We start from the raw sequence: 12,515 nt of genomic DNA on the forward strand, positions 1-12,515 counted from the left end.
TGGAAACTTAAAATTTATGGTACTTAATAATAAAAAAATACAAGACCTAAAAGTTTGAAAATATATTTTTTTTTTCAACTTCCAAATAGGAAAAAAATAATGGTACCATTCGATTCCTTAAATTTTATTTTTAAAAATATTGTAAACCAACAATATACATAAACGCAATATTTCACCGACAAAATCGCAATTACCTTGTTTTCCATACATCGAAACGGCCTCTAACGTAACATCGTGACGTCACGATGTATTGCCATTTTGTTAGATAGAAGCGTTTCGTGAGTAAAGTGCGGGTGCCAGACTTTGACCATCATTTGTGACTTTTGTATTGCTTTAAGACAATGGGTCCCATACAGACATTTGATCCTAAAAACAAACCTGATCGATTGATTGATACAATTCATAAAAAAATTACAAATGCCCTATTATTTATTTTAATTTTTAACAAGCAGAAACGTCTGCGAACGATGCTATTAAGCTTAGAATAAATTTAAAAGTGGAAAAATTACTGTCTTGGGTGAGACTTGAACTCACGGCCTCTGGATCGATACTCCAGCGACCTGCCATCTGAGCCACAAGACCTCATCCATAGCCAGCAAATCTAACAAGACAGAAATTTTTCCACTTTTACATTTATTCTAACCCTATTATTTGTCTCATGTTCGCCCCAATCATCTGTTTATTGGAATTGTGAGTGCTCTCGGTTTTTTAATGAATTCCTCGTAGGCTGAGACGTTGATAAATAATGAAAATGTGCCCCTTAATAGGGAAAATAATTCTTTGTTGCTGGGACTCCTCTTTTGTTGGATCCATTGGTAAAAAGATTTCTTTCTCGGTATTAAAGAGCTTAATTAAGTGGCTTTGATAAATTCAGTTGTTTGGGCTATTGTTATGAAATGTTTGTTACGATTTTGACTATTTATACATTTCCCAAAATAAAATAATGCTTTTCAATGTTTTTCAATCTTTTTGTTTTTTTTTTCATTCTAAATCTACAAGGTTTTTCAGCCTAAGCAAAGTATTTCTAAAGTTGAGTTGGGTAATAAGAACTCATTGGCTGCACCTACCTACTTATTTAATATGTTTAAAACTTTTTACATTAATCAATACATTATTTTAAACCGAATCTTCTCAACTCGTGAACATTCTTTTTCAGTTTTTTAATCAAAGTCTAACCCGACTACATCACAAAAATTAATTTCATAAAAACTTCTTATAACCCATCTAAAATCATCATTAAAGTTCGTTTTTTTAGCATTAGAAAGAACTTGAAAGAAGGTAAGCGATCTTGACATGTCTTTTAATTGAAAAACGCTTTTTAAAAATCAGTAACTATTATTTATGAAAGCAGAAGAATATAAATGATCGTATTAGATTCATAATTATTACATATTTGCCGTAACTTATTTTTAAAATGTGTTTTTCAATTAAAAGACACATCAAGATTGTTTACCTTATTTCTAATGCAAAAAAAAACGAACTATAGATTGAAGTCCGAATCAAGTCTGCAAAAAAAAAACATAATTTGGGAACATTCTCATTTGCACGGCACGTCGCTAGGGCGCGCATGCACGATCAATCAAAATTGTCAACCGATTGGAAAGTCTTGAGCGAATGTCGCGCATCAATCATGTCGTGTAGCGCCCGCTTTATGTATCGAGTGTTTGAATGTCGAACGTTGTTTTTGAAATGATCGGTTTAGTTTTTTAAAGTGGATCATAGGTTATTAGTCGTTAGTCAGATAACGTGTTTTGTTTTACGATCGATTTGATAATTAAGAATTGGTGTTTTGGGGAAAGACTGTTACAAAGAAATCCATTTTAATATAATATTGTGCTGAAATCTGTTTTTATTCATAGGACTACTTAAACTTAATCAGTGCTTAACATAAAATTGACAATATTTTAGTAGATAATACTTGGTCAAGCAAATCTACTCAGTAGAAAAAGGCGCGAAATTCAAATTTTCTATGGAACGATAACCGTTCGCGCCTACATTTTTTAAATTTGCCGCCTTTTTCTACTGACAAGATTTGCTTGACCAAGTATACCTACTATATTATACTTACTTAGTTTACTTCCTAGTTGAAATAAGAATGCAGATTACCGATCAGCAACCATCAGCCAGGCTATGTCATTTTATGTTTACAATTTCCAGCTAAGGTTTAGGTTACTTATCGTCAAACATTTATATATCCGATTGTATCTCAAAGCGCGATGTCAAGAGCAAGTTAGCTAAGGGCATACATACTTGCCAACCAATTCATTCCATCTGACGGATGCACTTGTAATCATTAATTGCATCCATCACAGAATTACCAAACGATCCGTGGGGCGTATCAGAAAAATGTGGCAGATTGTGTAACAGCCCCCATTCAGCATCACTAGCCCATGCACCATTACAGGCAGTTCGAGTGCCGGCCATAAAGCAAATTAATCAATTAGCTTGGGGCATGTCGACATTACGAATAACGTTTAATTTTAGCCCTCATAAGAGGGTCATCTCGCTAGAGACGCGCGACCCCGCGATCAAACCGGTCTGACAGTCTCGCGGGTCCTTTAAAACTGGTTTGTGTGGTGGTACGTTTGGGAGCTCATGATGACTGGTTCTATCGAGTAATTGTGCAGTTTTGTTGACGTCATTTGGTTGATAGTTGTCGAGTGCAGTTTGTGAAAAATGAGGAGGTTGCAGGCTGTGGGTGTGTGAGTTTGTTTATGTTTGAGATTTGTTGCGTAATTCGTAGTGGCTGTTTGATGGAGTTTCGTAAACTTTTCTGAAAAACTCTTTACGGCATGACTGAACTAAGGTGGGTAGGTGGGATAGCATCGTAAACGTGCCCGTAATTTATAAATTGGACCATATAATTTAGTTAATAAAATACAAGATATTATATGTTAAAGCACAGATTATATAATAGATATACTTATACTAATACTTACACGCCTTGATTATTTTTTTAGAGTCGTAAGTATTGTCTTAGTATGACTTACCTGTACACTCTAAAGCAAAAAAAAATCTTCATAATATTTTTAGTAGATATGTATTTTGGAATTCTGAATCCATTTCCGAAGCCTCATTTCTCAATGCCTCTGGAGTTCTAAACGTCGTCTACATTGCAGTACTTATCCATCCATCAGGCGGGCCACACGCTTGTCACAAACGTATTGTTTCCCGTATATTTTTCCTTTTCTGGGCAACATATCTTAAAACAATATATTTACACTCTATTTGTTGTTTTTAATATAATTCCTTTTACGCTATTACGCCAAGCGCGCGCTACGATTTTAATTTTTGCGACACGATTTCAAATCGCGCTGTAATTTTTTTTGTCGTATATGCGCGCACTGACATATAAACACTGCTTTTCTGCGACAAAGTTATCGTACGACAAAAAATCATAGTGCGTGCTTGGCCTTAGTCGCAAATGAAGCTTGAACTTATATGTTTTGCCAAGGAAACGGTTAAAAATTTATTATAAGCACCATATACCATTCTAGTTCTAGGACAGACTTTATGTACCGACTAACAGAACATCTCCCCACAGCGGACGCGCTGCCATCCGAAGCTGGTTCGGACGGGAACAGCGAACACGCCTCCTCGGGAGACGAGGACTCGCAGATGAGGCTACGGCTCAAGAGGAAGCTCCAGAGGAACAGGACGTCCTTCACGAATGACCAGATAGACAGCCTTGAAAAAGGTGAGGACCATATTTATTAACTAGAAATCTTCCAAGGGGCCCATAGGTTACCAGTTCGCAGGACGATATCAGTTATTCGTTTATCCTTTAGAACATATAATGTGCCACGGCATATCACCTAACTCAAATTAACCAATATCCCGTTCTCAACAATTCATTATAAAAAAAATGGAAACTAAGACTAATCTTTAAGCTAATCAAGTTCAATCTTCCATTCATCTCTACCACAGCCAGAAATATAGCTCTCTATCGGTCCAGGTTCATAAATCGACGTCACTTAGCACTCAATTGACAGCCGAAATTGTCTACTTCCAACTGTAAGAGGTCCCTGGGGCCCTAATAAACCTATTTCCCATGTCCCTTTCATCTTATTTATTGTTTGCCGACAAGTTATTAGTAAATAAATAAATGTCCCCAACCCCCGTGTGTGCTCAGCGCTTGAGTCGTGGCAGTTGCAATTATTATCCTGGTTATTTGCTTGTTTTATTGCTTTATTGTTTTATCGGTGTCATAATACATTTATTAGGTTGGTAAACATGATCGTTATTTATGAAATTTGGGATTTATTGCAGATAATCATGATCATTTGCGCTACTGATTTATGTTATTTTTTATCGTAATATTGATTATTTCAAATAAGGTGTTGTACTTTTACTTGTGTTCCTGTAATAGTTAACTCTTCATATTTAATCAGTTTAGTTTGCATTTTAAATTAATTTGTCCTTCCTTGCATTTTTAAAATAGAAAGACAGATGGCAACTCATTACAAATTTTAACCGTATGAGGTAAAAAAAACGGAGATGTCACTTGTCATGTACCTAAGAAAAAACACATGATGACATTGCCACACTTTGTAATGGCAAACGGCATGCAGAGTTAGCTTGGTCTGATTCTAGCATGTTTTTTTCGTTGGCAACACAAAAAAAGCAACGACCACAGTCCGTTTTTCCCCAAAAACTGCCCAGCCCTATGATCCACGAAGATTCGATTTGACGCTCACCGTCGATCCGAAAATTCAAACGTGTCCAATTCGAAATTTAATTTTGAATGTCTGTCCACAGAGTTCGAACGAACGCACTACCCCGACGTGTTCGCGCGGGAACGACTGGCCGAAAAGATAGGATTGCCTGAGGCACGTATCCAGGTAAAATTAAAAAAAATTACAGTTGTAAGGTGGCGATACGCTCTGATACTAACTTTGCCGCCTTTTCGGTGCCAAGCGGTGTATACACGCATGGATAATCCACTAAACTAGGTTAAGATCGGTTGGGGCAATGTTGTAAGAATTAGTTAAGGATTAAAGGATGTGGGCACTTGTTTTAATAAATATATAAAAAAGACTTGTTAATTTAAGTTTTGCTTTAAGATATAGGTAGTTTTCAGTTTGTAAGTAAAGTTTTTTAAGTATAAATTCTAAAAGGTCGGGTTTCCACTATATACCTTCCCATATTTTGAGATAAAACTTAAATGCAAGTTTAAATTTACCTACTAAACCAGCGATTATCGCAGATTGTTCTTTTTTTTTGTTCTAAATATTTTTTCTATATTTAGGTTAAGTATGTATGATTTCTACACAAGATTCATGAACTGCTTTTTTATACACTGGTCGAAAATCTAGATCTAATTAGTTAGGACGTGGCACATGTACTTAATCTTTTCGGGTACAGTCACCTGTAATAATATGTTACACAACGAAGGCCGCAAAATATCTGACACGATCTTATTTGTAGAGCCATAAGAGCGTGTCACATATTTTTGCGGCCTTCGAAGAGTAACATATTATTGCAGATGACTGTACAACGTAGGTAAAATAAGAAAGTTTTACGCTGTTAACTTTACTTAAAACGCTGTTAAAAGTAAACTTCAATAAGCCTCACTTCTAATTAGACTATAGAATCGAAGGGCGTTTTTTTTTTATTAAAAGCGCTCAACGAATGCGTTCATAAGGGCTTGTTTGCACTGCCTGTTTGCGTAGGCACGGCCACGCGGATGCGTATTTAGCAAACATACTAAAAAAACAAGGGCAACATACCCTCCCCGACGCAAATACATGTATTACATAGCTTATGTAAATATTCTCTATGGAATATGTTAAACAATGTTTTTGTTGTTTGAATTTTTCATTTGCGAGTTATGTATTTTGTTTGTGTTGCGGCGAACTTATTGTACAGCAGCAGAAGTTGCTAAGCGGGCCAGGTGTTCAAAATGATCTTGACGCGACTTTATTGTTAAGAGAATAAGGGCCCGTTTACACGATGCGCGAAATCGCATGCGAGTTTAGTTACATTGCGTACTATTGAAGTGGCAATGTAATAAAAAAAAAAACATTTATTTCGGACCACAAAAATCCATAAAAAACAGGTGTAACAAATGTAATGAAACTTGCATGCGAGTTTGCGCGCCGTCTAAATCAGCTCTAAGAGCATGTCAAGGTAATTTTGAACACTTCGCCCGCTTAGCAACTTCTGCTGCTGACGGTACCATTGGCCACACTGTTAACTGTACATCGCTGGACCTTATGCCTTTTTTAATAAGGTCCACCGATGTACAGTTAAGTGTTGCTGTTTGTATGACTTTTATTTCGGATGACTATTGAGAAAACTACAATTTGTTTCGCATTAACTCTGAAATGTTTTCGAAGCTAAATTGAACCTTTCGCCGGTTCATCCATTATTTTCTACTATGGATTTAATATTTCATTATAACCGTATTTTTTAGCTTAACACGCTTTTGTTGTTTTTTTTATTATTCCGTCAAGTCATGTAGCAACGATATATACCAAGTTTTTTGTTTTTCTACCAAGGAATACAATATCTCGACACAATACTACGTAGATTAATCGATACAAACCCATTTTTAATGCATTTAAGTGTAGGAAAACAAGTAATAATCGTGTAATGAAAATTCCAATCAAAACTTAAACAGTACTTTTGGGTGAAACAACTTTTTCTTGTCACCCGTTGCCATGGTTACTGTCTCCTGGGTCACTCTTAAAATACTAGTTATTTCGTATTTAAATGAACCAAACTTGAATTTTTTGGTAGTTATAAGGCCTTTCCATAATGGGACATCTACTAAGCACGATTGTAGAACATGGTACAGCAGCTCTTCTAAGAAACTATGCTACTATTGTCTCCTGGCTGATGGGACAGAATAACAACAAGAAATAGTTGATCGACCCTTTTAATAAATAAATACATATTATAGGACAACACTCTTCGTTGCATCTGTCATCCCATATATTTAAAGTAAAGTTTTCGTTCGGCGTTTGTCGATATACGATTGTCGTCTCATTTAGCTAAGCTCTACGCGCTACGCCGTAGCGCTACGACTACGATATCGTTCACAAGACATTATACTAACGGCCCGATTTGAACTTTAGGATACGTCAAATATTACGGCTAGATACGATATGGATTAGATATGTCAGAGTCAAAAGTGAAGTTTTTGTTTGAAGAAACGATATCTAATCCATATTATCATTAATCCATATCTAACCGTAATATTTCACGTATCTTAAAGTTCGAATCGGGCCGCAACTCTAACTTACATGTCGATATCCAGAGCACGATTCTGATTTAGCAACTTGTTATGGTTTTGATCTTGTTTTGATACGACCTTGAAGATCGCTCACGCTGAATGGTGCATGCGAAATGAAGTGGAAGTTTTACGTGAGATACGCGCCAAACACCAAGACTATCGTCACGGTCGTATTGAAACCAGTTCAAAACCATAACGAGATCTAAATCAGGCTCCAATTCTTACTTACAATCCGATATAATTTTGTTATAAATATCAGGGAGACCGAGCTTTGTTCGGAAAACATATAAAAACTCAAAAATGTGCGTTTTCCAAGAGATAAGACCTAGCTAGATCGATTTGTCGCCCCCGAAAACCCCCATATAGCAAATTATATCGAAATCGTTCGAGCCGTTTCAGAGATCCCCGAAATATATGTATAATTTTTTTTTTAATAAACAAGATAGAATAGAAGAAATAAACAAGAATTGCTCGTTTAAATGTATTAGATCCGCGCGTGCATTTCACCCGTACTTGTTCGTCGTATTGACAAGACGCACGCACACAAAATGACATCATTTTGATATCGGAATGTTCGAATTGGCTACACAACCTTTTAAGATTCCGTTTAAAAAAAGAATCCGTCCCACTTAACAACTGCAGTGTTGCCAACAGTTTAAACCACCATTTGTCATGGGGGACTTGGCTGCAGCTTTTAGCTTTTAACTAAACGGATTTTAAATCGAATTATGTATTATGATTCTACAAATTTTAAGAATTAATTGAGTTATAACATTATAGAATTAAATGATGTTGTCGGATGGATCGAACGAAAATATCCGCAAAAAATAATACGGTCTCTGTAGCCCAATTGATAGTGACCCTTTCGGTGAAGTTGGTGGATTTGGGTTCGAACCCTATACTCTGTATCTTTAGATATTAATAAAAGTAAACAAAATCTACCCTCAAATGGCTCCTTAAGCCAGTTGAGGGTAGATGAAAACATTACATGATCAAATAATGTAGGTTAAAGTCAGGTCGTTCGGTGACTGACTCAGGCGGTTTTGTATTTGGTCGGTTGACCAATAAATGTTATATCTTATAACAATCCGAAAATGTACAAATTGTTTGTTTACTTTTATTTAAATACCTAAAGGTACATACTATAGTATGTCTTTGTTTGTATGGTATTTGTAAACTAGGTAACGCTAAATAATGCCTAGACTTGAACAAGCATAATGTATTCATCTGCGAAATAATACAAAATACATATCGATTGCACAACCCTACTGGGAAGCCGCTACAAACCACTTTAAGCCCTAAGATTAGTGGACAAAACTCAATTTCGCTTGAGTGGCGCGAAGGCTTTCGAGGAGTTGTTTCCAGTGGCTACCACGTGTTGCCCCGGGTTCAAGGCTGTGTAGGGTGACCATATGATTAGAAAATGCAGGATATTTTTTGCCCACTTTATGGAGAAAGTTGGACACTGTTTTTCTTAAGTGGGTTAACGAGGAAATTATTGTATACGGATACGCTACTTTTGTATATAAGTCATATTAGCTATGTAACTTATTGGTGTGAGACAAATCTACTCTACATAGCAGATCTTTCAGTAGTATTAGAGTTTTTAAAAAATCACACATTTTACCTTCTAATTCTTACAAAAAATATACGACATAAAACTTTTAAAAAACTTGACGATTGTAACCGTAATAGGGATTTCTATTTGAATTTACAAATTAATGTCAATTTGATTTCATTTTGACATCTCTCGCCCTTGCATCCCGGTCATACAGATCTTGGTGGAAGTTACAGATATTCGAGTAATATAGCATGTCAATAACGAATCAAAGACATATTTTTAAACTTCCAATACCGCGTACACTTTTCATCCTCTTCAGCTTTTCAATACGCATTCAACAAGCCTCTCAAAATTCTTTAAAAAAACCCAACAAATCCCACACTGGCCCCACTTGTGGGCACACTACCGGGGTGTATCGACCCAGCCTACAGGAAGCGAGGGCGAATTTCCGCCCCCCGTTCTGAAAAATTGGCACCCACCGCGCATGAACTTGCACTCTAATACCAACCTTATCCTCTACTCTTAAAACTCATATTAATTTGGCTACATCCAGGTTACAACAACCTTTATTTACGCATCATTTGAAAATGAATTTTATACCATTGATAATAAGGATGTGTTTGGGGTGGGGATGGGGATGTTTTCCCTCTCCTGTCCTTTTTGATTAATGCTGGTAAATAACTGGTTTGTTTTTGTGACGTATTTAATTCGATCTCTTTTTGTATTTAAAGGCTTTACCTAAAGGTTTCCTGGAAATCTGGGGAAGAAATTTTTGTAAGGAATAAGTTTCTTTAAGTTGATTTTCTTGGAATAAAACTGAGACTCGGGTACTAACACCAATATAATGTCTTCAGGCATTATTATAAATATAAGGACAAAAATAAATAATATATGTACCTTTAACAACTACCTATGTATTTATAATTCAGCAGAAAGTATGGTCGCGTTCATGATTTGACCTTCACTGTAAATCTTTGTCTATGTTTAGGTTTTTCTTATTTTTTTGTTTGTTTTCTTAATTATTTTTCTTGTATATATTGTTCTTTTTTTTGTATTCTCTGTTGTTATCTTAATTATTCCTTTTGTGTATCTATGCAATGTTTTAATATGTATCTTTATGTGTTATCTGTCGTGGCATCACCGAATGGGCTCTACGGAAGACCAGCGCTGGCTTTATAGCTAGCATCATGCTGAGTTGGGTCCATTTCGTGATGCACACTTATTGATGTCTTAATTCCTTGCTGTTGTTGTCTGTACATGTTTGTACATGTTTTGTGAACGTCACGAATAAATATCTTTTATCTTTATCTTTTATCTTTATCAGAAAGTCATGTTATATAATAAGGTACCTAATATTTAAGTAATACAAGGTCGATCTACCTACCTACGTCTAATATTTATTAATATCCTCTTGAGAGCTGAAATCAGGCCAGAAATACAAAAGGTAATTTAATAACAAATCTAAATCAAGATTGAAATGCTCTCTATATTTTTTAGCTTCCCCAGAAATAATATTAAGCTACATTTATGCTTGCATTCCGCTTTTTGACATTGTGTGTACATGACTTATGTGGTCTCCATTTATCTAAATTTATTGAGCTGTATTGCCTTTTAGGTACTCTTTCATTTGTTCGTTAATAAATTAGGTATACTTAATACCATTTCACCTGAAGCTAAAGTACCTAATTGTTGATATAACTACCTGAACTAGTCAGACTGCCGTATTCGAACTTCAAGATATTCACAAGAGACGACACGTACTAGATCCATTCTATAAACGTTATAGTTTAGATATCAACTAGTTCTCTTTTGCAGCGTAATTCGGGCAACCAATGTCACTTTTACGTTAGATAGGGTAAGATATCTATTAGATGTGAATTGGATCTCTAAGTCATATCCTGTGGAAATCGTTCAAGAGTATCTCCAGAATCGCGCAAATGTCAAATTTGACAGGTTAGATCTTAAACATATAGTTATCGTATCTTGGTGATGTCTAAAAGATATCTAATAGATGTCTATTTCAAAATCCGAATCGCCCATATTTTGTCATTGTCCAGGTCTCATTCCGCAAACTTTAAGCATGCAATTCCAGCCTTAGTCCCTCGCAGGGCTAAACAAAATTTAATTGCGAATGACAATTACTCATAATTCCTCTGGCTAATGAGCAAACTTTGTAATGAGATAGAACAAGGGCTGGAGCCCTATGTCTGCGCAGAATGGCGGAAAAAACATGGCGGGAAATAATATGCTGTTATATACACTCATGGATAGATTCATAGGAATGCAAAAAAGTTAAATTACTAATTTACATATTTAAGTTAAATTAGTAATTAAACCTTTTCTTATCTTTAATATGAATAACTGGAAAATACAGGAATATGTAGAAAAATCAATAAATTCAGAAGTCTATTTGCGTTATGGTTAAATTTTTGTTTGCGACTACATTGTCACTGGTAATGTCTGTCTGAATATTACTACTATAATCTTAATAGGTTACATGGAGCCTCATAAAACTGTACGAACAGTCCGGCTGTAGGATTCGCAGACTTAATAAAACATTTATAGAATCAATCATCAAATAATCATTATCATTGAATTGTACAATACAGCGCGCGGGGGTAACGCTGCTAAATAGTAGTGCTAGTGTGATGGGGACCTTTAGACCCGGCATGGCTCAGAACGGGTTTTAGTTTCTTAAGTTTTGTAGGTAGTAGAATTTATTGTATAGAAATAATCATTCACAGATGTCACATATCCGACGACAGCAATTTAAGGCGGCAATTTTTCTAACTTTTAAGAAACAACAGATATCCTAACTTTAAATCTTAAACAAAGTTGCGACGCGCCATGTTGTGCCAACATCTGAACAATTAAACAAGTCGACCGTTGCGTGCCGGAAGCTGCCAGTGCTGGCGCGTGCGTCGCTTCCGGCAATATGGCGCCCAAGAGCTGGGTAATGATGATTTTGAGGCTCACCGGATTATTATCATTTTAATGTGACTTCTCTTCAGGCTGCTTTAAATCTCTTACACAGTCCACGAATTTGATTTGAAACTCGTTTGTATCATTGTTTGTCACTCCAATGACGTCAGGTGAAAGCACAGAATAAATAATAGTACTAGGTATAGAAGACTCACTCTCTAACAAAACGCGTCTGTTACGATCAGCACAGATATGGCCGCTAGGTGGCGACAGCGCCACGCGCGGCTTATGGCAAACCCCAAAATTGGGGCCGAACGGATGTACTTTTAGCTACCTGTAGCAAAGCGACGAAATCGCGGAGTGAGCCACGCCTGGTGAAAGTTGATCCAAGAAAAGTCTGCAACGATTTTGATAGCACACGCAGTGCAAGTGTTATTTTAAACGTCAAACTTCTATGAAATTATGACGTATTAATAACACTTGCACTGCGTATGATATCAAAATCGTTGCAGACTTTTCTTGGTCTAACTCTGTAGACGTATTATAGAGTCAAATAGACCTGAATTAAAATCGATAAACCCCAACCGAACCATCCCGCAATCCGCAAAACTACACATTTCCATAACTAGGTTACACCAAAACAATTACTCCGGCCGGCAACTTGTTGTCAAAATAACAGAATTACGGCAAATCTCATTTAGCAACCCTTGCAACTATGGCGCAATTTATAAAAGGAAATGACGGAGCCCCTTGTCATCGCTGACAGTAGTATAGATATAGACGGAGGAAAAACGT

At 36.2% G+C, this 12,515-nt stretch overlaps 1 protein-coding gene across 3 annotated transcripts in view; it reads left to right on the top strand.

Annotated features, from left to right (window-relative positions):
• Nucleotides 1-12,515, top strand: part of LOC134794909 (paired box protein Pax-6) — a 76,679-nt gene that overhangs the window by 50,350 nt on the left and 13,814 nt on the right. Inside the window, exons 5-6 of one of the 3 annotated variants that reach the window (XM_063766760.1) lie at nucleotides 3,530-3,697; nucleotides 4,759-4,829. In XM_063766760.1, coding sequence (XP_063622830.1) covers nucleotides 3,530-3,697; nucleotides 4,759-4,829 — 239 coding nt within the window. Of the gene's footprint in view, nucleotides 1-3,529; nucleotides 3,698-4,758; nucleotides 4,842-12,515 lie in introns of all 3 variants that reach the window. The other 2 variants (XM_063766761.1, XM_063766759.1) reach the window with 2 other exon arrangements.

This window comes from Cydia splendana, chromosome 11 (assembly GCF_910591565.1).
Source record: "Cydia splendana chromosome 11, ilCydSple1.2, whole genome shotgun sequence".
Classification (NCBI taxonomy): Eukaryota; Metazoa; Arthropoda; class Insecta; order Lepidoptera; family Tortricidae; genus Cydia; species Cydia splendana.